The 26,400-nt window shown below is 40.0% G+C and overlaps 1 protein-coding gene across 1 annotated transcript in view; it reads right to left on the reverse strand.

The window, feature by feature from the left end:
• Positions 1 to 21,529, reverse strand: part of wipf2b (WAS/WASL interacting protein family, member 2b) — a 47,106-nt gene extending 25,577 nt beyond the window's left edge. The window contains exons 1-2 of the mRNA XM_073071398.1: positions 21,279 to 21,529; positions 459 to 591 (exon numbers count right to left, since the gene is read on the reverse strand). Of these exons, the coding sequence (XP_072927499.1) occupies positions 459 to 524 (66 nt within the window). The 5' untranslated portion in view covers positions 525 to 591; positions 21,279 to 21,529. The remainder of the gene's footprint in view (positions 1 to 458; positions 592 to 21,278) is intronic.
• Positions 21,530 to 26,400: the final 4,871 nt, after the last annotated feature.

Consider the following 26,400-nt stretch of genomic DNA (forward strand, 5'->3'; position numbering starts at 1 on the left):
TTTAATGTCAGGGTGGGGGGGGGGGGAATTTAATTTATGAGACTTATTTATTTGCTTGTGAAAATGAACAAAATGAAAGGTCAAATAATTCAATTTACAACAGCACACAGAAACAGTGAACTCAAAACTTTATCCAGAAAAATACAAGTAAGTGGAACCCCCTGCCACTGAAAATGGTTCAGGTGAGTAGCTGATTCAATAATAGAAAGGCTAAATAACCATGAAAGAGAACAAGGTCGAGGCTTATCCTGCTAAGAGTTAGATAGGAGGCAGCTCAAGTAAATCAAACACTGACACGAACTGGTTGGGCTGAATGGCTTCACTCGCTTCAGCATTAATCTGCAAAAACATTGATGATCCCGTAAGCTAGGAACCCTTGATTAATGGTAGGGGACCATGCCATAAAAAAGGTTGAGAACTCCTGTCCTAAACCGTCACAGACAATGGCTTTTCCTTACCTGATTAAGGGATGAGGGTGGAGGTGGTGCAGCAGGTGGAGGTGGGGGTGGCGGAGGTATTGGCATATTTTCCCACTATCTGCTGCTTTAGTCTCTACTGTATTTCACTCAGTGTTCTTGGTCATTCGTAAACCTGAAAAAATATGCAAATATTTAGCAATTTTTGACTGAATTTCTTTTATACTGCCTTTTGAATGATACAACAGAATTCCTTGTTCATTCCCTCAATTTTCATCATCTTTCTCAGGAAACAAGCATACAATCATATGCAAGATATACAACTGTGCTTAAGCCTCTCATTCATAACCATTCTGTATGCATCAACCAATACTGTATTCAATAGAAAGTTTAGCCATATGGAGTAAATGGAAAATGTTATTGTACTTTCACCCAACAATCACAGCTAAAAAATCAGGAATCAGAAATTCAGAAGGCCAATATGTCTGATCTAGATTCATTTCCTTCCTCTCTTGCTTCAATAGATCTACATAGGTTAAGGTTCTCCAAAATGCATTTTAAGAATTCGGTGTCATCACAATCTTTGCACTGATTCTATCCTTAAACATTTCTCTTTCTAAATATAAACTGCTTGAATAGGTTCTTCATCAATCAGGTTCATCATGAAGTAGTCTAATGGATTCTAAATTCCTGGATGCATGCTTTATCTGGTGATCAAGCATCAGAAAACATTTTAATTTCACAAGGGACTGATTATGATAGGTTTCGTCAAGTAACAAAGAAATCTTAACTTGTCCAGACTTAATCTATTAAAGCAAAGTGATACTTTATGATTCAAGGGGAAACTGCTTTACAATTTCAACATTGTAATAAAAATTACATTTCCAACAGTACATTTTCTAGAACTGAAATTAATCACATAACCTAGGCTGACAATCAAGTCTCTGTACTGGGAATTCAACTCAGCCTTACTGACTCAAAAGACAAGACCAGGCATTGAACCAAGGCAAGCAAATTGCTTTACATTGCCCACAGTCATGATAAGGCAATGATCATTCAAAAAAGTCTGTAAAAATACAAATGAAAATTAATTTTGTTCATTTTCTGAGTATTACTAGATCCATTCCTAAACACTGCAACAATGATTAAGGAGTTATCCTATTATACAGAGTACAAAGTATCCAGAAACAATGTTTTCTGCTTTTCATGCCAACTCTAAATTTCATGCATTCTTATCTCCTGAAAATTGCAAGTTATAAAATGGAAGTTACACCCACTGAATGGAGTTAGTATTTTTTGGCAACACTGACCTTAACCACTGTTCTTTTACTAGTGTTAAATATTCATAAAATCATCATCTTCACGGATATTTATACAGCAACATTTTAAACAGAAATGTCATGAAACAGTCCTTTCATTGATTTGTCAGCACTTGGCCAATCTGTTGACAATTGGTGCTTCAAAGCAATCCCAAACTTAACCACAACATCAAGATCAATGGCGATGAAACTTGTGAATTGCTTCTGATGTCTGGCAATTCTCAAGACACTAGCAAAAGTTTTATTTTCTGCATTGGGGAAGTTTTTGCAGCCACGTTCAGCAGTTATTCTGGCCTACCCAAATATTTTTCATCAGATGGGGCTAACAAACTGTTTTAAAACATTTTAGCAACACAAGTACATAAAGGGATTAGATATTACTAACTGATATGTATTGCTTTTATTTAGGTAGTCAAAGGAACATACTGCCACTGAATAAATAGACATTTGAAAATCTCAAATTTTGCAACTGAAATGCAAACACCATAATATTGGTGGTTGCTTGAGGGTTAAATTGCCACTTACTGGTCAATTTTTTTTTAATTAAAAATTTCTGTAGTGTATAATTCCAAAATCAGAACGAGAAAGCTCAATGTTTAAGCACCTGTTGCAAAATCTGACAAAACCTAATTGTCATATCTAGAGACCAAGCAGTAATATAAACAGGGTATTAAGAATTAAAGCCTCCATAAAGGAAAAACAAAAATGAATACCCTTACTGCTCAGCCATAGACTTGCTAAACTTGAAAGACTAGGATTTACCATGGTTCAAATCATGACCTACACCAAATTATCTGAGATAACAGCAGGGTTATTAAATCCAACACTCAATTTAAAGAATTGAGGATTGTTAGAATTCTTCCTTTTTTCCTACTGAACTAAATCTTGTTGGGATGTGGAATCTCAGGAAGGCCAGAGTCAACTGCGGTGCTCAGGGTTGAATAATCAGTGTTGTTAATCAGTGTTTACATAAAGAATGATTAAACATCTTACCATACACAAAAGGAAGATAGTACTAAAAACCTGGAAATCAGTAAACATCTTAATCAATACAGGTAACCCCCGCTTTCTGAACGTTCGCTTTTACGAAAGACTTACATTAGTAATTGTTTTCGCTAACCGAAAGAGGATTTTTGCTTTTATGAAAAAAGATGCCCGCTTTAAACTTGTGTTTCCCCCGAGAAAGACTACCATGACCGTGAAGCCTTGCGTGTGTGTGCGCACATGCGTGTACGTGCCGATTTTTTTCTACAAATCGGTTTTGGCTCAATCTTCCCGATTCTGGTAAGTGAAACTACACTGTACATACATTATTTCTACTTTATATAGCTGTGTATTTATCATATCATTCCTGCTTTTACTATGTGTTGGTGTGATTTTGGGTTTTGTGCGCTATTTGGTATGTTTTGGTAGGTTATTTTATGGGTCTGGGAACGCTCAAAAATTTTTCCAATATAAATTAATGGTAATTGCTTCTTCGCTTTACGCCATTTCGGCTTACGATTAGTTTCACATGATAGCAGGGGAAACCTGTATTGAAATATTTATTAACCCAAATGCAGGGTTTCACCCTGAATGTCAACAATTGCTTTCCTCCCAGAAATGTGACAAGACCCAGAGTCCCTCCAACACATTGTTGCTCCAGTGTCTGCAGTTCCTTGTTTGTCTCTTAATCAATTTTAAAACATGTTCCAAAAAAAATGAATGCATTTATACTCTATGTTAAAAAAAAATCCAGGTAAAACCACATTATTGGGGGGGGGGGGGGCAGAGAGAAATATACCAGTCCACAACATATAGTACTAACATATGCAAAGCACAAAATGCTATGCAGCCTTCAGCCAATGATAAAGTAAAAGTAATTCTCATACATAAATCATGAGGGGAAAATTTATCACTCATTAGATTTTGTGCACTTACTTCATAACAAATTATCTTACAGCTAATTCTGTGCCATTGCCATTCTGAATAAATATGCTAACACAAAGGTATTCCCTAGTACATACTTCTGTTAGTTGACACAGGGTGTTATACATTGGGTTAAGAATCAACCTCAATCCATACAAATGACAACTTCAAGCCATTGTACCAATTATAGTATCAAGTTACAATATCAATATATGAACATTCATTAACTTTATGCTGCAATTACAACAGAGTGAATTTGCTTAAATAACGACCTGTGTATAGACCTATATCAATTGCATAATACATGACATTCACCTTAAGACTGTGGCAGTCAAACAAGGATTAAAGAAATCTGATTTAAAAAAAGCAGGAACAAGGAAGCAAAACTAATAATGACAAAAGAATCTGTATAGAACAGCACTCCATCTACAAGACTCAAAGTTCAATTCTTCACTGGCATGCAATTAGTATAATGGGTACCAGAAAGCATCTTCCATAGAAACACCATCTTTCTAAGATCTATACCCAACTTGTCCATAAATCACCATCTTGGCTGGGCTACACTGCCATCCAACAGCATTCATCGAGCATTCACGAAGGCTTTCATCGTGCAAATCACATCACTTTAAGGATAGCAAAGAATGGGGAATAAATACCAGCCCTGCCAATGCCATCTCTGGGCAGGGAGGACATATTCAAAAAAATCTATTACTTTAAAAATGTATCATTTGTAGAGAAAGAGCATTACAAAGTCCATAATTTAGTTCCTAAATGGATAGATTTAACATCACAGTGGGTTCTATGAAATTCAATAAGTACAGCGTTCTTTGCATAACAATCAAGGACAGAATTCAAAGGATGACCTCATTCCAACTGCATTTTAACACTTCAGTTCATCAAATTTACCATTTGCAAAGTTACAGTTAAATCACAGATCAAATTTGATAATTTAAATAAAACAGGAATTTTCCTGTACATGAACATAAGCAAATCTGACATTTGGTTAAGTTGCAATGCAATCTTTCATTGATTTTGTTATAGTTATTATTCTATAGATTTATGGAGTATGCTCACAAGAAAATGAATCTCAGGTTGTATATGATGACCTATAGATACTCTGATAATAAATTTACTTTGAACTTGATAGTGGTGTATATGATAAGAGGCATAGATAGAGTGAACAGCCTAGGGCAGCAATGGCCAATACCAGAGAACATCATTTTAAGGTAAATAGAGGGAAGTTTAGAGGAGATGTCAGAGGCAGTTTTTTTTAAATACACAGAGACTGGTAAATGTCTGGAATGCACTGCTGGAGTGGTGGTAGATTCTGATACTTAAGGGACATATGAGACTCCTACGTAGGCACATGGATGCAAGAAAAATGGATTCTGATACTTAAGGGACATACGAGACTCCTACGTAGGCACATGGATGCAAGAAAAATGGAGGGTCTTGTCCTATGTAGGAAGGAAGGGCTACATTGATCATGTAGTTAAAAAAGGTTAGCACATACTGTGCTATTCTATTCTACAACAGTAGTTGCATAATTGTGGTTGCATGGCCCGGCTGATACTTATGAAAGAAATCCTGTTGTGATAAGCAATCAAACTGCTTCAAAAGGGCATCAATGATATCAGTTCCCGAGAAAAGGAGGGTGAGCTACCTCAACAACTATTGTCCAGTAGCACTCACATCTACTGTGATGAAGTGCTTTGAGAGGTTGGTCATAGCTAGAATTAAGTACTGCCTAAACAAGGATCTCAACCCACTGCAATTTGGCTACCATAACAGGTCCACAGCAGATCCAATTTCACTGGCTCTCCACTCAGAATTGAATAACCTAGACAATAGTAATACCTACGTCAGGCTGCTGTTTATTGATACAGCATGGTGTTCAACACAATCATACCCTCAGTACTAATTAACAAGTTTCAAAATCTGGGCCTCTGTACCTACCTCTGCAACTACTTTCTTGACTTCCTCATTAAAGGGTCATTGATGGAAAGGTTGAGCAGCTTCAAGTTCCTGGGTACCTGTCAACATCTCATGGAATTTGTCCTGGGCCTAACATATTGATGCAATCATGAAAAGGGCACCTATACTCAATCAGGAGTTTGAGCAGATTTGGTATAACATAGACTCTAGCAAATTTCTAAAGATGTACTGTAGAGAGCATTCTGACTGGTTGCATCACCACCTGACATAGTGGCTCTAATGCACAGGATCAAAAGAGGCTGCAGAGGATTGTAGACTTAGCCAGCTCCATCATGGGCACAAGCCTCCCAGGCATCAAGGACATTTTCAAAAGGTGCTGTCTCAAGAAGGTGGTATCCATCATCAAGGATCCTCACCACCCACATATCACTACTTCCATCATGAAGGTGGTACAGGGATCCATTTCACATTTTAGAAACAGTCTTTTCTCCTCCACCATCAGATTTCTGAACAGTCTATGAACCCATGAACACTACCTTGTTATTCTAATTTTATACTGTATTTTTAAATGTACTTATAGTATTTTGTCTTGCACTGTACTGCTACCACAAAACAAATTTTACGACATGTCAGTGATAATAATCTATATTCTGATATCCAAGAGTTTTTTTTAAAAAAAAATCAGTATTTCGACCCTGTCCCAAATGAGCAACTTACCTTAACACTTCCTAGAGTACTTGGAAGGCCTCCCAGTGTCCACCTTCCCACCTATTAAAAATCTTCTGTAACGTTGTACTTGCTCACTATGGGGGAAAAAAAGCATTCTGTCCAAAGTATTTTCATGTCTCTGCTTTTCATGTGCTAAGATGAAGCAAAACATTAAATTACTTTGGTCATTAAAGAATGTGATTGCTTTCATTGTACACTACGCTTAAAACTGTGAAAATTCCATTTGGCCTTTGCAACGTGACACTAAGATTGAAGGAAGTAACTTTTAAAAAAGATTAATTTAAAGGTCTCCAACAGATGTATGCGACAATAAAATGAGAACTATTTCCATTTGTTAGCGAATAGCTCAAGGACAGAAATTCATACAATGAAAGAAAGATCACATGCACCAGGACATGGAATGCTCTATGGTAACAATTTAAACATACAATAGATTTTAAAAGAAAACTGAATAATATTTTTGAAGAAAAATACTTGTAGATTAGACTTGCAGTATTCCTCTCACAGAATGTGAGTGTTTTGCTGTGGCGCTCATACCCACGAATTAAATCCTGTCCATAACAAGCATCACATATTCTGAGCCAAGGCTGCTTCAAAGTACATTGTTTACAGTTTTATTTCACCATTCTATGAAGCTGTGGAATGTTACTCAGTCTTGTACTTAGGTAACTTAATATTGCACCCAGAGCTGTTTCAATCTGAGTAGGGCTGAAACTCACCAGCATCAGGTTTATTACAAAATGGTACTATTTAACTCTTGAATAATACCTTTAAAATATCTTAAAAAGTGGAACTGGTAACGAGTGGAAGTTGGAATTAATCCCAAATACATTTGAGGCCAAGATAGAAAGGCAGAATTTGCTAAACTCTAAAATATGCTTGAAACTGGACTTGGAATGCCAGAATCCTCAATAGAGTTTGTCTGCAAGTGAGCTCATTCGCAGACAGCACAGGAAATAGCTGAAATAAATGACAGTCCTGAGAGCAGAAACTCACTGAACCCAAGGGCCCGGCCATCATACTCTTTCAGCATTATTTATGAAGAGCTATTGAGAACACATGCAGTCCATAAGCATGTCAAATTCCACTATGACTACATGCCATCTGCATGTCTATCTGCAGTACAACACAGATCCAACAAAATATTACATCTTCAAATTACCAACTGTTGCAAATCAAGCAATCTCCATAAACAAAATCTGTACAAGTACTGACTTTGGCAACCCCTCAACTTTCTTTTCCCCCACCCCTCTTTTTGTAAGCATTTCCTTTGTGAACCCTGCATTTCACAGAAGCATGATCGCAAAAGTAGCACCACCAGCGTCTATAGATTTGTTTATAGACACTATGCATGTTCATAACGTAATATAAAATAAGTAAAGAGCGAGGCAGGGAAATGAAGCAAAGTACATAAAGAGGTATGACAATAAATTTTACAACTGAACAGATAGGGTATTTCACCTGATGATTAAATAAATGCAGTACAATATTTTCACTTTAACTAATGGGATGAAATGAATACATTTATGTTATGATTGAGAAGTGCCAGCAAGCTATTTGAGTGATTGAAGAATTGCAGTGATTTACTCCACTCAGAAGAAAATTTTACTCAACTTTTAAAAAAAGTTGACCTGGATCTGGGCCGTACCTTCCAAATATCTGGACCTGACTTGCACTACCTTACTTTCCCTTTTCTATTTTCTAATTATGATTTATAATTTAACTTTTCATTATATTTACTTCGATTTGTACTCCAGGGAGCACGAAGCGCAGAATCAAATATCGCTGTGATGATTGTACGCTCTGGTATCAATTGTTTGGTGACAATAAAATAAAATTGTTTATTTTGTATGTTTTTCCCCTTAACTATAGTACTTCAAAAAAGAAAATCAGAAAATGGTGAACCATCCAAAGTAAAATGCTCCAGATTTAATTTTCTAAGTGTGAACTAGCTGATCTCTTTTGGCCTTTTGGACTTACCAACTGGAATGCTCACAATCACTCTGCAGTGACCCTTGCCAGAGCTCACATGTCAAGATGCTAGAATCAAAAAGAATTAATCTCAATGCTGTTCTGGGATGAACAGCCATCAGTATTACAAGTGTAACAGGAAATGATGGAAATGGTTAGGTCAACCCAAAATGTAAAATATTACCCACTTCCATTGATACCTAACCTGTATGCTTCCAGGATTTTCTTTTTGTATTCCAGATTTTCAGCCAGTGCAGTTTTTCTCGTCACATGTAGAAAGGTAATCTTATGCAACACATCAGATCAGGTCAGTTCTCATTTCTATAATCTATATTCCACTTACTCATATTGCAGCCTTTGACAGCAGATCACATTTTTGCAATAGCCCAACAGAAATCTGATAAAAGGCTATTTTTTTCCCCATGACATTATCCTTGGTTTTTATAAACCCGTGGCTAATATACTGATGTGGCATTACACCTCGAAGACAAAAGCCTGATCTAATTTCTTGTTTTGTGTCAAAGCACTAATTCATTGCACAAAATACACAACAGAATTGGCAAAACAATAATTTAAAACAAAGTTGGACCACTGCCCATCCTTGAATGTGACTCCTTAAGTAACCATATTAAAAGCAAACTGAAAAGAAAAGTGATCAACAGTTCTGTCTCAAGAATGGCATTATTGAAGTATCTTGAGAAATGTGCTGGCTTAGTACAGTGAATTCCGGTTAACTGGGCTATAATCAGGGCAGCTGCTTATTTGGGACAACTCTTAAAGAACAAAAACTAATCAAGAAAATAGTAGGGATTCCCTTTGTTTATTTGGGACACCATGCTGCTTAATTGGGGCAGGAGACAGTTGACAAACTGTTTCTAACTAGAGTCACACATTTGTGTGGCCATTAAGACACTACACCATGCTTAGAGCGAACAATTTTTAAAAATAGCATCCGTTGCCTGTGCTTGTGTTGAAAAAGCAGTGATTTTTATCACTGATAGTTGACACGAAATAAGCAATAAGACAATTCAGAACTATTTCGCTCACTCCGGTTTCAAGCATCAGGCTTGCAGATGCCAGAAACAGCCAGGAATGAAAATAAAACAATCACTACTTCAACAAGTTAGGAATGGTGAAAAATTTGAAAGTAACAACAATCATCTTGAATGTTGCAATGAAAATGAAGATTTGGAGAATGCAATCGACAAAAGTATTGTACAAAGGCAGTGCTCATATCTGCACTAGGTGTCTGCATTGGTTTTGTTTATTCACAGTTAACACAGCAGCATACACTAGATGAATTCCTCCATCGATAACTATTAGGAACTAATACAGTTTTGCAGTACTATCATAGTATTGGTAGTGTTCTAATGTGTTCCGTATATCACTTAAATACATAATGTTACTCAGTTAAGCAGTAATTTGTCTTTTTTTAAAAAAAATCTCTTTTTAATTATTTTCATGAAACTTCAGCAATTGGGGCAGCTGCCTAATTGCATCAAAATGTAGTGGTCCCAATGTGTCTCAATTAACCGGAATCCACTGTAAATCAAAAATTTAGCCCAAGCTTTCTGAAAAGCAACTGTACTCTGCTTTCGTTTCAATGCCCATCTAACAAAATTAGCTCAGCAAGAATAATTGCCCAGTGCAATCCAAGCTGGAGCATTTCAGTTGTGCAGAGACTGGAGGCTGGTTGTTCTCTCCCAGGGCAAAGGTTAAGGAGAAATCTATAAAATTAAGAGGGATAAAAACACCTCCATCTTCCTTTGCAACTAGATTCTCAGCATTCTTATCGGAAAACTATAGTCAATGCAAATTGGCAATAACAACTCCTCGCTGACAACCAACACAGGCCCACATTAAGGATTCGTGCTTCACACACTGCTCTACTCACTCTACGCTCGTGATGACTTAGTGAGGCTAAGCACATCTCAAATGCCATCTATAAATTCTCTGACAAGCCCTCTATTGTCAGTAGAATCTCACATGGTGATATGGAGGCGTACACAACTGTGACAAATTGGCTGGTTAAATGGTGTCGCAACCACAACCTCACACAGTATCAACAAGATTGTGGACTTCAGGAAGGGGAAGTTGGCAGTACACACACCAGACCACATCAAGGGGACAGTGGCGGAAATGGTGAGCAGCTTCAAGTTCCTGGATCTCAACATCTGGGAGGTTTTATCTCGGGCCCAACACACTGAAGGAGGTCATGCCAGTGGCTCAACTTTGTTAGGAGTATGAGAAGATTCACTGTGTCACAAAGATTTATATTTCTATCGATGCATGGTGGAGAGCAATTGGACTGGTTGCATCACAGCCTGGTATGGAGGATCCAGTGCACAGGATCATAGAAGGCTGCACAAAATTGTAGACGCAGCCAACTCCATCACAGGCCCAACTCTTCCCACTAGAGGACATCTTCAAAAGGTGGTGTCTCAAGGCAGCATCTTCCATCACTTAGGACCCTCACTACCTGGGACATGCCCTCCTGTTATTATCATCGGAGCAGTGGTATAGGAGTCTGAAGACCAAAATCAACTATTCATGAATGATTTCTTCCCGCCTTCTATCAGATTTCTGAATGGTCCATGAATCCATGAGTACTAGTTATTTTTTATATATATAAAAACACTAATTTAAAGTAATTTTTATGTCTTTGCACTGTACCTCAGTTACAGAACAAATTTAATGTCATAAATAAACCTATTCTGATGACAAAATCTACTATAAACATAACTGGCCATTTTGCAACTTTCAAACACAAAACTGTGTCACCACATGCTGCAAGGTTTAAAAAAATACATTATTTTCCTCACATTCCCAGAATTCAGATATTCTATATCTCAAATTTTTTGGTAGTGAGTCATAAATTCAGTAGGGCCAATTTCCATCACTTGAACAGCCATAATGCTGGAGTCCCCTGTATCTCTTTAACTAGATCCCAAGGTATATCTACAATACACAATAAATTGAGTGCTTATATAAGGATAGCTTCTTTTACCATTAAGTATATTTCAGCCGTAATCACAAATCCTTGTCAGATTTAAGAGGAATTCATCTGCACTTCTATCAAATACTAGAATGTTAGAAAAGATTATGTAATAACCTAGGTCACCTCCAGTGGTGTGATCCATGAACAGCCAGGCACCTCAAGTGTGAGTTTTGATGTGTCCCACAGCTCCAGTTCAATCTATATGTCACATGAGGTTTGTTCATTGCTCTAATGAAGCAATCAAACTAGAACTGCCGGCTCTTTTTCATTTGACTAATGGCAGATGTAGAACAGTAGAGTGCATCATTTCTGTCAATAACAAACCCACATGCACACTTTAAGACACAGATGTCCTACTGAATATTTAAATTAAAATCAGGCCAACTAATCAAATGTAAATGATATTCAGAGTATACCTATGCAATTGTGAACTAGACTTGAGACTGCTCTTAAACTAGTTCAAAATAATCCATTATAAATTGGGTCCTGTCTCGAATGTTGCAGTTCCATCAAGCTGGTGATGAGAAAACAACTCCAAACTTGCAATCTAAATAAACTTAAAGTCTCTCCATGCACAATGGAAATAGCTAATCAATGATGTTATACAATTTAATATGAAATGCAATCTTCCCATTTTTAAGACTGGGACTCCAAATGTCAAATATCAAGTCAAGTTATTTTCACAAAAGACTGCAGATGCCAGAATCTGGAACAAAAAATCAGAACACAAAGGTCAAGCAGCATCTATGGGAGCAAAAGGTGTTGATATTTTCATGAGTCAAGAACCTGGATAAGGACAGAGGGCACAGGAAATATTGCCAGCATACAGCAGTAAGAAGGGGTCGGGGATGGGATAGAAGCTGGTGGGTTATGGATGGAAGCAGATGGAGAGGGGATGATGAGCAGATAAAACCAGGTTAGGGGAAGAGTAAGAGGTGGGAATCAGGATGGAGAGGGGAACATTATTTTGGCACAATTCTATCATCAATAAGGTTTGTTTACACCATTTTGAACAAACTACAATAAACAAAGTTTCTAATTAATTGAATTTCACAGAAAACTGGTATCCCTGCTTCATCCTCATGAAGTTGTGCAGAAATGTGAACTACTGCAATTTAATAGGAAGATAGATAGATAACACAGAATTAAGAAAACTATTCCAGAAGAATAGCAGGAGAATTGGGATCTAGGCACTTTTCTGAACAAGCAATAAGGCAAACAGTTCTGGGCTTCACTAATAGAAAACAAAGAATATAAAAGGAAATTATGTTCAACTCTAGCTTTAGCAAACAACTCAAATTAATTCTCAACTTAAGGACCTTGTTCAATACTGGTCACCACATTATAGGAAGTATGTGGAGCCTTAGAGAAGGTTCAGAAAGATTTAATCAATGAGAGATTGGAATGACAAGAACAGGTTTGGGATGCTGGCATTGTTTGAAGAAAATGATAGGGAAATAAAATGGGTGCAGTCAGGGCCTGGACTGAATGACTAGTGAGTGTTCTTTCTGGTGGATAGGTTGACTACTCAAGGTCACAGGTAAAAAAATGAGAAAGAAAATTATGAGTGGTATGAGGAAAATACAATCCATACTGTATGCAGTTGGAATCTGATGTGCAATGAACCCACCTTCTCATACTCTGACTCCAGCCTATTCCCACTTACATCTGGAATATTTTGCATTTCCTTCACCAGTTCCCTGGCCACCTCCACCTCATCTTTACTATGGATGCCCAGTTTTCAAACACCTCCATTTCCATTACTGCTTGAGAAGTTTCGAATGAAACTGAACATACATCACACACAACTGATGTAATGTGTTGCCAATTTATTTGACACAAGGGGAAAATCAGTCTAAAAAACCTACCTTTAGTCAAAGTTATCATACACACTTACAGTGAATTATCAGATACGTAATGAAGCCACCTGCAATCGCCTTATTATTGAAACCAACTAAGACCATGACGGCAAAGCTACTACAGCACAGTAATTGCACCAGGGATTCTTCAACTCAACAAATCAACTAAGCCATCAAGTAGATGTAAAAGCATTTGACACTTGGAGCAAGCTGCCTGTAGAGATTAGTGCACAAAATATTTTTACAAGTTTACAGAGGAGAATTTAGCAAACTAATACCTTAGACATGGTCTAGGTCTAATTGTGTTTATTGTCTGGACTAAGCAAAAACTATTTTTACATCTTAGTTGGTTGAGGAAATAGAAAAACTGAATTTTTTTTAAATGGTGAAAGAATGAAAGTTATTGGTGCTGAGGGGCCAATAGGTCCTTATACACAAATCATTTGAAGTTAAACAATCAATTAAAAAGACAAATGGTAAAAGATTAGCTTTATTTGTCACATGTACATCCAAAAATATAGTGAAATGAATCATTTACATCAAATTAGCAAGGATTATGCTGGGCAGCCACAAGTGTCACCATGCTTCCAGTGCCAACATAGCACCCCACAATTTACTAGTCCTAATCTGCATGACTTTGAAATGTGGGAGGAAAACAGAGCATCCAGAGGAAACCCATGGTCACGAGGACAACATACAAACTCAATACAGACAGCGGAGGGAATCGAACCCCATTCAGTGAAAGCTGATGCTGTAAAGGGATATGGCTACCATGTTTTCTTCCCATGTTATGTAGGCATAATGGTATTTATCCTAAGAGGAGCCAAATAAAAACTGCAGCTAAATTAAGCCTTAGTGAACTTACATCTGGAATATTATGAATCGTACTGGTCCACCCCATTGAAGGAAGGACACCTGCTCATTATTATCTAAAAGCAGAAATCAAAGGGAAAAAAAGGAACCTGAAACTAGTGCAGGAAAAAATGGTGCTGTGGTAAAAGTAAGATTAGCTATGATCTTATCAAATGGCAGAGAAATCATGATAGGCTGATTGGTCTGCTCCTATTATTTCCTACCTTCTTACAAAATAGCTCTAATCAATACAAATATTTTGAAACAAATTAAAGTTAAAACTCAGTTTCCAACATTGAACTTCTGAATCAACAATCTAACCTTCCATTCTGAGATGCCCTTTTTTTGTCCTTTTCAGCAGATTTCTTTCTTTTTTAATTCATCCTTTTAGGCACAAACAAATGTTCTATTTATTGCAAGTGTGTTCTTCCTTCAAGGGGGTAGACCAGAGCTGTTTACAAGAGTACAAGACGCTTCATAAGTAACCCTTCTTTCTAAGCAACTTTTAGAGCCAGGCACAATTCCACCCACAAATTCTCTCTCAGACTGCTGTCTCCACAATTCAGCTTAGCTTGTATATTGTTGATTTAAGCTGAATATGCCTGCATGACAGCTTAGGCAGGGATATAACATCACTGCAACCCAAGATATTTCAGTAATGTTTAATCCAATTGCAAGAAAATATCGCCAATACTCCAATAGTAACTAATTCAAAAGATCATTAGTTAGCTCTACAAAAGTGTGCATTAAAACTAGGAGTTAAATAATATTTAAGAATCCATCTGTGTGATTTCTCACTTAGTGCTTCAAGTCACTACTGTAACGATTAAGTTATGCTCCCAAACCAGAAAAATTTATATTTGGCTTGCATCATCCTGTGAGTGCTCCCTGCATATGACAGATGCTTCATGTCTGAAAGCAGTGGCCAATGGAAGTGTTTACAGATGCTGCTTTTTGTGTGGGGTGAAAACACTGGGAGCAAACAAAAAAATAGATAAAAATCCAAATTGTCTGTGGCTAACTTTGATAAGTTAGCTTCTCACTGCTCCAGAATTAGAAATTATACAAAACAGGGAATTTAGCCTCTCTGTAGTGAAGTATGACTTGAGGTGCAAACCTAATCAGAGTTGACACTTTTGATATGGGCAGAAGGTACACTGATTGAGAGTGGATTGATCATCAATAGGTGGCACTGTAGGTGCGCTCCATCCTCTGACCATGATGCATATTCAGGAAAATTGCTGAAATGTGAATGGGTGCAATAGGTGCAACCATCTTCCCCAACAAACAGAGCCTGGAAGTACTTCATCAGTTGAAGAATCAAGATAGTTTAATGTCATTTCATGTACACACATGCAAAGAACAAAATAATTGTTACTCAGGATTCAATGCAGCACAAAAACAGAAAAGATAAAGAACTCGACAACACACGCATAGACACAATATAAATATGAGAGATAGCTTCATACATAGAATGATTGAACGTACACAAAGTGATGCTAGGAACAGGAGTGTCTGAACATAAGGTAACTCTGACAGGAAATGATAAAGTAGTGGTGGTTGGCAGTGTGGAGATGTGGGTTAGTGGGTGGAGGTGTTGATCAGCCTCACTGCTTGGGGAAAGTAACTGCTTTTGAGTCTGGTGGTCCAGGTGTAGATGTTGTGTAGCCTCCTCCCTGATGGGAGTGGGGCAAACAATCCATGAGTAGGGTGGGAGGATCCTTCATGATGTTACTGGCCCTTTTCCAGCACATTTCTGTGTATATCTCCTTGATGGGGGTAGGCTGGTGAGGTGTTGGGCAGTTTTGACTACTACCCATTGTAGAGCCTTCCTGTCTGCTGCAGAGCAGTTTCTGCACCAAGCAGCGATACAGCTTGTTAGAATGCTCTTTACTGTGCATCTGGGGAATGACAAAAATGTGGATATGCATAGTTCAGCTTTCTTCAGCCTCCTCAGAAAGTAGAGTCATTGATGAGCTTTCCTGATTGTGTACAATGTGTTCTGGGACCATGAGAGGTTGTACGAGATGTGCACTCCCAGAAGTTTGAAACTGCTCACACAATTTCCACTGCTGTACCACTGATGTAAAGGGGGAGAGGGGGTGAATGGTGCAAGTTCTCCTGAAGTCAATAATCATATTCTTTGTCTTGTTGACATTAAGTTATCTTTCTGGTATCAAGCCTCAAGCTCTTCCACCTCTTTAAAATCCTGCCAATAATAGACTTGTTCAACACTAGACAGAAGAACAACCCGAGAATGAATTACAGCTTCAATAATGCAGCTGGTTCCCCTAGACAGCACAGGATACCTTCCACCAACCTTTTTTGCACTGGGATACAACACATTTAAGTACTTGCGACATCTGTTGTCTGCAATATTGTTGCATTCAATCAAATCGGCTGAAGTTCTTGAGCAGAGCATTTGTAATTTAGTAACATTGGCCTTGGTATTAAAATAATCTATATACACAATGCAACTAACTACATTCAAAGATATCAAGGAAACTATGCAGCAATATGACTGGATCCTTGCATTAAATAGCAATTGCCAGGCTGATGGCTAAAGCTGAGTACACTAACTATGATGACATTGTTTGTTATGAATGTTAAATTTATTTTATCTAGCTTGGCATCCCCCAAATGCAGTCATTCCTCAACCCAATGGCAAGTGACTAGTGTCCAATTCAACACAACCAAACTTTCACTGAGAAATAGTCTTTTCACAGTAATACAAGATAAGCAAAACACTACTTAGATGGAAGCTTCTTAATCCAGAGAAATGTCCTATTTTATTTATTAGTAATTGCTACAATATGCACCCTTATTCCAGGGTGACCAGGGTTCAATTCCTGCCACTGCCCGTGAGGAACTTGTACGTTCTCCTCCCTGTGACCGCACAGGTTTCCTCCCACAGTCCAAAGACATACTAGTTGGTAGGTAAATTGGTCATTGTGAATTGTCCCGCAATTAGGTTAGGGTTAAATCGGGGGGTTGCTGGGCAGTGCGGTTCAAAGGGCTGGGGGGGCCTACTCCATGCTAAATCTCAATAAGTAAATACATTAAATGATCGCTTTTCAAAGCAGAGTCAAAGTACAATCATATAAGTACAGCATGAGGAAACGGAGAGACTTCACTACATTTTCCACCTTTGAAATTGCTGTTTTTAATTTCACTGAGAAATAAACTAATTAAAAAGAAATAGAAACAGAAAGGAGAGTGAACAAGTGCAGACTAACAACCTCCAGATGCAATTCCTAACCTGCAATAGCCAGCCACTGACAGGTGCTATGATTTCATTGAGCACCTCAGGCTGCAGGGTGGGGTAGAAAACCAATTAAAGGTCAAACTTATGTTGAAACTGCCTGCATAAATTTCAAAGAATAAGGCTGGTTTTAGCTGATAGCAAGGTATCTTGCTAATAACATTCACTGACAAAGGCTGCTGTCACTTATACCTCAGCAATATGTCAGTCAAGAAAATCAGATCTTCACCCTATTCAGCAATTAACACAATCCATCTTGGTGCACCTTTCAGACTTTTCTAATATGATTTAGAACATCAGAAATAAACTCTGCTTCTACTTATATACATCCGTTAGTACTGCCTACTCAAGTCTGTTTTTATACCTAATGCTTATCAGCTTGAATTCCCAGTCTTTAAATAATTGCGAAGTGGGTGGATTGGTGCTGCAGTGCCAAATTCACCACAGAAGTCTGTCAAACTGAAGTGAATCAACAATACATTCCTAGGTTGATCTGGGCAGTAAAACTGCTCTACTTAACAGTGTAAACAGTCAATGAATCAATACTGCATAGAAAGGGCAGGGCATAGAAGCAATATTGTGCAATTCTGCTTCTCCTGCCCTTTGCTTTCCCTCTCCTGGATGCAATGTGATGTGTTATATCACACTCAGTACTTTCTGCTTCATATTCGTGGATATTACTTAATTTCCTTCAGGTCTCAATCATTATTTCCACAGTCTCCCTGCTTTAGTCATTGTTTACTACATCGGGTCATGAGTTGAGGTTCTTCCCTTCTCCCCCACACCCCCAACAACTCTCCTGAAAGCTCCAATTATTTGCCTAAAGAAGCCACTTGCCCTCTAGATGCTTCATATTAGTGGCTATATTTTACATAGGTGTCGAGACACACTCATTCCCCACGTAAACACATTTATGGAAAATCAGGAGTAAGAACTCCAGCTGAATTTTCTGTTGCCAACCCAACTGAAATTGGCTTCTCAAAAAAGAAAGTGTTTGTTAAGCAACCTGGCTCTTGATCTATGCTTCACAGCTAGATACCTGGACAAAAAAAAATCAGGTCTCTGTTCTCAGATTTATGATCCGGCTGTAAAGCAGCAGCAACAGAAAGTGAAAATTGGAGCTAAAAGCAACAATTACAATCAGTCACTCATTTAAAAGAAAAACTAAATTCCACACAAGAATCTGGATTAAGTTGTTGATAAACTGATGTGAATACAGGATCAAAAAAGTTGACATCCAGAAAAAATGGACAAGTCACACTCAAGGCAGACATGTAAAATATTTGAGATGCCTGATTGCCTACACTTGGCAATAACAACTACTACTTGAAAACTGGTTTTGAGAATTACACAGGATTCAGAGCCTACAGGACAAAGGCAAGGAGCTGCTTATGAAGATCATTATCTGCAACTGATTGAGATTGTGGAAAGAATGATAACAACAATGGGCGCAGATTTATGGTGAGTTTAGAGTTACTTCTGATATTATTTGTCTGCAAATACTCAAATCTGCACATTGCCACGGTTTAATTATTGCCCAGTTTCTAATTCATCTGTGAGCAAAAGCTGAAAGCACAGAAAAGAGGATCTCTTTTGGGCCAAATCAAATATGAGGTTGGATGCAAGGCTGGAACGGAGTCAATTCTCAATGGAAGATCCAAGTCCAACACCTGAACCAAGCTGCTCTGCAGTACTCCAAGATGTCAATGATATTCGAGCATAGGTCCTATCTCGATAATGGAACAGACGGATGGACAGGCAAGTGCAGACTAATAATGTCCACCCCTTCAGTTCTCAGATAAACTTGCAACTCAATGCTCTCACAGGATGATTGTTCTACTTGCTAAACAAATAAACTGTACTAGCAAACTCCAGTTTTTGCCAATTAAAACTATTCCCTGCACACTCCTGGGGTCTATAACTCAGATTATTCAAACTATCTAGGTTTGAGTAGTGTAATGTGCCCAAATGGGAAGCGAATCTGCATCCTATACAAGCTAAATAGAAATGCTACCTGGATAATTTTTGTTATACTTTTTCTTCCCATTATTCTTTAGGTCCAAGCCACTCATTTTCACATTGTCAACATTTCAAACAGAATTCAACAAATTGCTTTTTCTTATTACTCCACAGCAAATCCCTCTCCCTCTCAGTTTTAGTTATTAATCCAAGTCCATAAGCAATTAAAACTTTCAATCAAGGTAGATGTAATTAATGCAATGCAATCTATTAACCAATTGGTCACCTGGATTGTTAAACTGGGAATTGTGCCTTCAATCTGAGTCTAATGTTTTAGAAGAGATTTCTTTTAAAGGGATAGCTAGTTTCAAATTTTGAATTATTTATCACATGTACATCAAAACAAAGTGAAATGGGCCATTTGAGTTAATAACCAACACAACCCAAGGATGTGCTGAGGGCAGCCTGCAAGTGTCACCACACATTCCAGCACCAACATGCTCACCACGTCCAACAGAACAACACAAGCAATAGCAAAACAAGCCCCTTGCTCAGCAGGCTCCGACCCCAGGATGGGCTGCCCCCAGGCCTCCAGTCCTTGACCCAGACTCGCAGATATCAGGCCTCCAACTATCAGTCCCTGGTCCACACTCGCAGACATCATGCCTCTGACCTGCGGACAAGCTGACCCAAGGACTTCAACCTTCAGGCCTCTACCTCTAGTCTTGCCAACTTCAGTCTTCAACCTTTGGGCTTCTAACTCTGGATTTGCTGACTTCTGAACTTTAACCTTTGGCTTTGCTGACCTCTAGGTATCTACCCCAGGATTCAACTGGTCAAAGGACTTTGACCTTCAGGCCTCAATTTGAACTTTCGGGCTTCAACTATTTTAATTGCTCTACTGTATAATTCAGAAAATACTTTGGATTTTGAGTTTATAAATTACATGCAAAAAGTTTCACACAAAACATGTAACACAATTATTTCCCCAAACTTAGCATAGTTTTACCAGTATAATTTCCAGGACTATTTAACATTTCCTATGATTCTGTAAGAGAATATAGCTCCATATATATCATTGTTTTAGGACATCTGATGGTTTCAAACTACATTTCTTGCTGAGTGTGTGCAATACGTTTTCATTTTATTTCAGATTTCCAACATCTGCAGTTTAACATTTTTCACACTTTCTTAATGTATTAGGCCTTAACCAAAGACGAAATGTTAGTATCATCTTCTGAAGTTAGTATCAGTTTTTTTAACATCCAAAAAAAGGAAACAGATCTTTATTCAGACCAGAATTCAAGCAGACCACAAAAGATACATAGTTTGAGTCATGCAGATTTATGAAGTCTATACTATGAAAATGTAAGCCTATTAGAACTGCAAAACTAATGCCTGTAGATAAACAAGTTGTTTTCAGCGTTAAAAATTAAGCATATTAAGACTGCTTTTATCTACTTCAAAAATATGCAGTTCCAACAAAACCCCCACAACGTAAAGATCCATTAAAAAGTGCGATCAGGAAAACAAACATCTCAAACCTTTGTAAATTACAGCAGCCCAAATAAATGGCATTCAGACGATGCCATTTGAAATTCTAGAATTACATCTCCTCCTCACCCCAACTCCTTCAAGCTTAATTAACTTTATAGCCATCATTCACAAGTTCAGCTACCGAGATTAGCAGCGAGAAAATAACAGGGCAATTCTTCCTGCCTTCCACCAATCGAATGGGGAATTACCTGCAGGTTTGGTCCCCTGTATTATTTACCTATATCCACAGGTATTCTCCTGCCTCACACAGTCCTTGGTCCTTTCTCCGCCAGTGACTGCCCTCCTTGGAGCAGGGGCCTCAAATAGCCAGGTGCCTGCCCGTCCAATCTACCCAGAATTTGGGAGGATCTACTGTTGATATTGCTCTCCTGCGAGTGTCAGCGCCTGATTAGTTGCGACCCCGGTGTTTGGAATGCAGCTCCTCCTCCTCCTCCTCCTCCTCTCCTAAAATGCACCAAGGCCTAGGCCCTGCCTTCTGGGGCCGGGTTTCGAGTCCTTCCCCCAACTCCTTACCTTGCTGCCCGGTCACATACTCCTCCGGGAAGGGGGTGGTCACGGTTAATATTGCGAGCCGAACGGCGAAGAAGATCGCAGGTCGATGCTCGCCAGATTCTCCAACCTCTCTAACGCCTCGATTCCAGCGGTCGCTTCTCTTGCGCCGAAGCTGCTTCCAACTTTTTCCTCATCAACAACCCGGAAATCTTCTCCTTCCCTCCCTTCTCCACACAGGCGCCCAACAAAATGGAAGCCGCAGCGCGCTCCCCCAACGGGGCATGCTCGTGCACAGGCAGCCGGCCCGATGCGCGCTACACTGCACCCTACTGTCCGGAGGAATACAATGCCACTCCTCTGTACAACCAGCAACAACAGCAGCAGAATCAGAATCAGGTTTAAGATCACTGCTGCCGCAAAGCAACAAATTTCACGGCGATATCAAACCTGATGTTATCGTTGTTGCTTGTGCAGAAATTCTGCAGATGACTGGGGTGCATAATTGGTTAAAGGAGTATAAAGTACTTGTGAATGAATGTTTAGCTGGTAAGATATCAGTTGTGTATTGGTGTTGGAACCATTGTTTTCTTCATATATAAAGGTTATTTGGTTTAGGGAGATCTGAGTTCTGTCCCCCACCACCTTGTTCTGACGTCATCCCCTTCCTTTCCAGTCCTAACGAAGGGTTTTGGCACAAAATGTCGATTGTCCCGTCCACAGATGCTACCTGACCTGCTAAGTTTCTCCAGTATTTTGTGTTTGTTCTGAGTTTAAAGAACACATTTTGAAAGTGGTGAAGAGGCTATTAAACAGAATATAGATAGGTAGAATATATGTATCATGGCATAACACATGACATAACTCTGCAGATGCTGGAAATCCAGAGCAATGCACACAAAATGCTGGAGGAATGCAGCAGGTCAGGCATCACCTGGAAAGAAAAAAAAACAGTTAACGTTTTGGGACGCAACCCCACATCAGGATGGAAAGGAAGGGGGCAGAAGCCAAAAAAGGAGGTGGGGAGGGGAAAGAGTACAGGCTGACAGGTGATAGGTGAGGGGGAGGTTGTATGGATGAGGGATGGGGGAAGATAGATCCTTAGATTCTGGATTAGTTCCTGAGGATTGGAGGGTGGTTAATGTAACCCCTGATGCACCATCAATAACTCACGCTGAGACTTAGGAAGCGAGTTATCGGCTTTTATTGACTGGAAGAATAAACAGCACTACATCCTGGGGAAAATGAGGGAGAGCAGCAGCCCACAGTCGCCTTTATACAGGGGTCTGTGGGAGGAGCCACAGGAGCAGTCAGCAGGGGGTCTGTGGGAGGAGCCACAGGAGCAGTCAGCAGGGGGTCTGTGGGAGGAGCCACAGGAGCAGTCAGCAGGGGTCTGTGGGAGGAGCCACAGGAGCAGTCAGCAGGGGGTCTGTGGGAGGAGCCACAGGAGCAGTCAGCAGGGTCTGTGGGAGGAGCCACAGGAGCAGTCAGCAGGGGGTCTGTGGGAGGAGCCACAGGAGCAGTCAGCAGGGTCAGTGGGAGGAGCCACAGGAGCTGTCAGCAGGGGTCTGTGGGAGGAGTCACAGAAGCAGTCAGCAGGGTCTGTGGGAGGAGCCACAGGAGCAGTCAGCAGGGTCTTTGGGAGGAGCCACAGGAGCTGTCAGCAGGGGTCTGTGGGAGGAGCCACAGGAGCAGTCAGCGGGGGTCTGTGGGAGGAGTCACAGAAGCAGTCAGCAGGGTCTGTGGGAGGAGCCACAGGAGCAGTCAGCAGGGTCAGTGGGAGGAGCCACAGGAGCTGTCAGCAGGGGTCTGTGGGAGGAGCCACAGAAGCAGTCAGCAGGGGTCTGTGGGAGGAGCCACAGGAGCAGTCAGCAGTGGGTCTGTGGGAGGAGCCACAGGAGCAGTCAGCAGGGTCTGTGGGAGGAGCCACAGGAGCAGTCAGCAGGGGTCTGTGGGAGGAGTCACAGGAGCAGTCAGCAGGGTCTGTGGGAGGAGCCACAGGAGCAGTCAGCAGTGGGTCAGTGGGAGGAGCCACAGGAGCAGTCAGCAGGGTCTGTGGGAGGAGCCACAGGAGCAGTCAGCAGTGGGTCTGTGGGAGGAGCCACAGGAGCAGTCAGCAGGGGTCTGTGGGAGGAGCCACAGGAGCAGTCAGCAGGGGTCTGTGGGAGGAGCCACAGGAGCAGTCAGACAGGTATATCTAGTTCACCACAACCCCATTTTTAAAAAAGGAGGGAAGAAAAACCGGGGAATTATAGACTGGTTAGCCTGACATCGGTGGTGGGGAAAATGCTAGAGTTGGTTATCAAAGATGTGATAACAGCACATTTGGAAAGCGGTGACATCATTGGATAAAGTCAGCATGGATTTGTGAAAGGAAAATCATGTCTGATGAATCTTATAGAATTTTTTGAAGATGTAACTAGTAGAGTGGATAGGGGAGAGCCAGTGGATGTGGTATATTTAGATTTTCAAAAGGCTTTTGACAAGGTCCCACACAGGAGATTAGTGTGCAAAGTTAAAGCACACGGTATTGGGGGTATGGTATTGATGTGGATAGTGAATTGGTTGGCAGACAGGAAGCAAAGAGTGGGAGTAAACGAGACCTTTTCAGAATGGCAGGCAGTGACTAGTGGGGTACCGCAAGGCTCAGTGCTGGGACCCCAGTTGTTTACAATATATATTAATGATTTAGACGAGGGAATTAAATACAGCATCTCCAAGTTTGCGGATGACACGAAGCTGGACGGCGGTGTTAGCTGTGAGGAGGATGCTAAGAGGATGCAGGGTGACTTGGATAGGTTAGGTGAGTGGGAAAATTCATGGCAGATGCAATTTAATGTGGATAAATGTGAGGTTATCCACTTTGGTTGCAAGAACAGGAAAACAGATTATTATCTGAATGGTGGCTGATTAGGAAAAGGGGAGGTGCAACGAGACCTGGGTGTCATTGTACACCAGTCATTGAAAGTGGACATGCAGGTACAGCAGGCAGTGATAAAGGCAAATGGTATGTTGGCATTCATAGCAAAAGGATTTGAGTACAGGAGCAGGGAGGTTCTACTGCAGTTGTACAAGGCCTTAATGAGACTGCACGTAGAGTATTGAGTGCAGTTTTGGTCCCCTAATCTGAGGAAAGACATTATTGCTATAGAGGGAGTACAAAGAAGGTTCACCAGATTGATTCCTGGGATGGCAGGACTTTCTTATGAAGAAAGACTGGATCGCCTAGGCTTATACTCACAGGAATTTAGAAGATTGAAGGGGGGGTCTTATTGAAACGTATAAAATTCTAAAGGGATTGGATAGGCTAGATGCAGGAAGATTGTTTCCGATGTTGGGGAAGTCCAGAACGAGGGGTCACAGTTTAAGGATAAAGGGGAAGCCTTTTAGGACCGAGATGAGGAAAAACAGAGAGTGGTGAATCTGTGGAATTCTCTGCCACAGGAAACAGTTGAGGCCGGTTCATTGGCTATATTTAAGAGGAAGTTAGATATGGCCCTTGTGGCTAAAAGGATCAGGGGGTATGGAGAGAAAGCAGGTACAGGGTTCTGAGTTGGATGATCAGCCATGATCATACTGAATGGCGGTGCAGGCTCGAATGGTCTACTCCTGCACCTATTTTCTATGTTTCTATGGACTCTCTTCAGTAACAACACATCCTTTCCGAGACATGGGGCCCAAAACTGTTGACAATACTCCAAGTGCAGCCTGACGAGTGTCTTATAAAGGCTCAGCATTGCCTCCTTGCTTTTATATTCTATTCCTATTGAAATAAATGTCAGCATTGCATTTGCCTTCCTCACCACAGACTCAACCTCTAAATTAACCCTATGGGAGTCTTGCAGGACAACTCCTAAGTTCCTTTGCACCTCTGATGTTTGAATTTTCTCCCCATTTTGATAACAGTCTGGACTCTTGTTCCTTTTACCAAAATGCATTATCAAACATTTCCCAACACTGAATTCCATCTGCCACTTTTATGGCCCATTCTTCCAATTTGTCTAAGTCCTGCTGTAATCACATTGCTTCCTTAGCACTACCTACCCCTCCACCTATCTTCGTATCATCCACAAACTTTGCCACAAAGCCACCAATTCCATTGTCTAAATCACTGACAAACAATGTGAAAAGTAGCGGTCCCTGAGGAACACCACTAATTACTGGCAGCCAACCAGAAAAGGCCCCTTTATTCCCACTTGCTGCCTCCTGCCTGTCAGCCATTCCTCTATCCAGGCCAGTATCTTTCCAATAATGGCATGGGATTTTATCTTGTTAAGCAGCCTTATGTGTGGCGCTTTATCAAATGCCTTCTGAAAATCCAAGTAAATGACATCCACTGTCTCTCCTTTGTCCATCCTGCTTACTACTTCCATGAATAACTCCAACAGATTGCTCAGGCAAGATTTCCCTTCACAGAAACCATGCTGAATTTGACTTATTTTATCATTAGTCTCCAAGAACCCCAAAACCTCTTCCTTAATAATAGACTCCAACACTTTCCCAACAACTGAGGTTAGGCTAACTGGTCTATAATTTCCTTTCTTTTGCCTTCATCCCTTCTTAAAGTTTTCAATTTTCCAGTCCTCTGGAACCATGCCAGAATCAAGTGATTCTTGAAAGATCATAGCCAATGCATCTGCTATCTCTTCAGCAACCTTTTCCGGAACTCTAGGATGTCATCCATCTGGACCAGGTGACTTGTCCGCCTTAAGACCTTTCAGTTTGCTTAGCACCTTTTCCTTTGTAATAGCAATGGCACTCACTCCTGCTCCCTGATACTCACGGACCTCTGGCACACTGCTGGTGTCTTCCACAGTGAAGACTGATGCAAAGTACCCATCAAGTTCATCTGCCATTTCTTTGTCCCGCATTACTACCTCACCATCATCATTTTGCAGTGGTGCAACATCACCTCTCACCTCCCCTTTACTCTTTATATAACTGAGAAAATGTCTGGAATCCTGCTTTCTTTTTCTTTCTTTCTTCTTAAATCTTTTTATTAATTGTTTAAACAAACATAAATTAAACATGAATACAAAGTGTTTGAGAGTACATAATTAATATTTTAAGTAGACATTCAAATATATAATAATCAATATATATAGCCTCCCAAACTCATGGTATTTATGAACAAAAGAGACAAAAA

The sequence above is a fragment of the Hemitrygon akajei genome, chromosome 18, assembly GCF_048418815.1.
Source record: "Hemitrygon akajei chromosome 18, sHemAka1.3, whole genome shotgun sequence".
NCBI lineage: Eukaryota > Metazoa > Chordata > Chondrichthyes > Myliobatiformes > Dasyatidae > Hemitrygon > Hemitrygon akajei.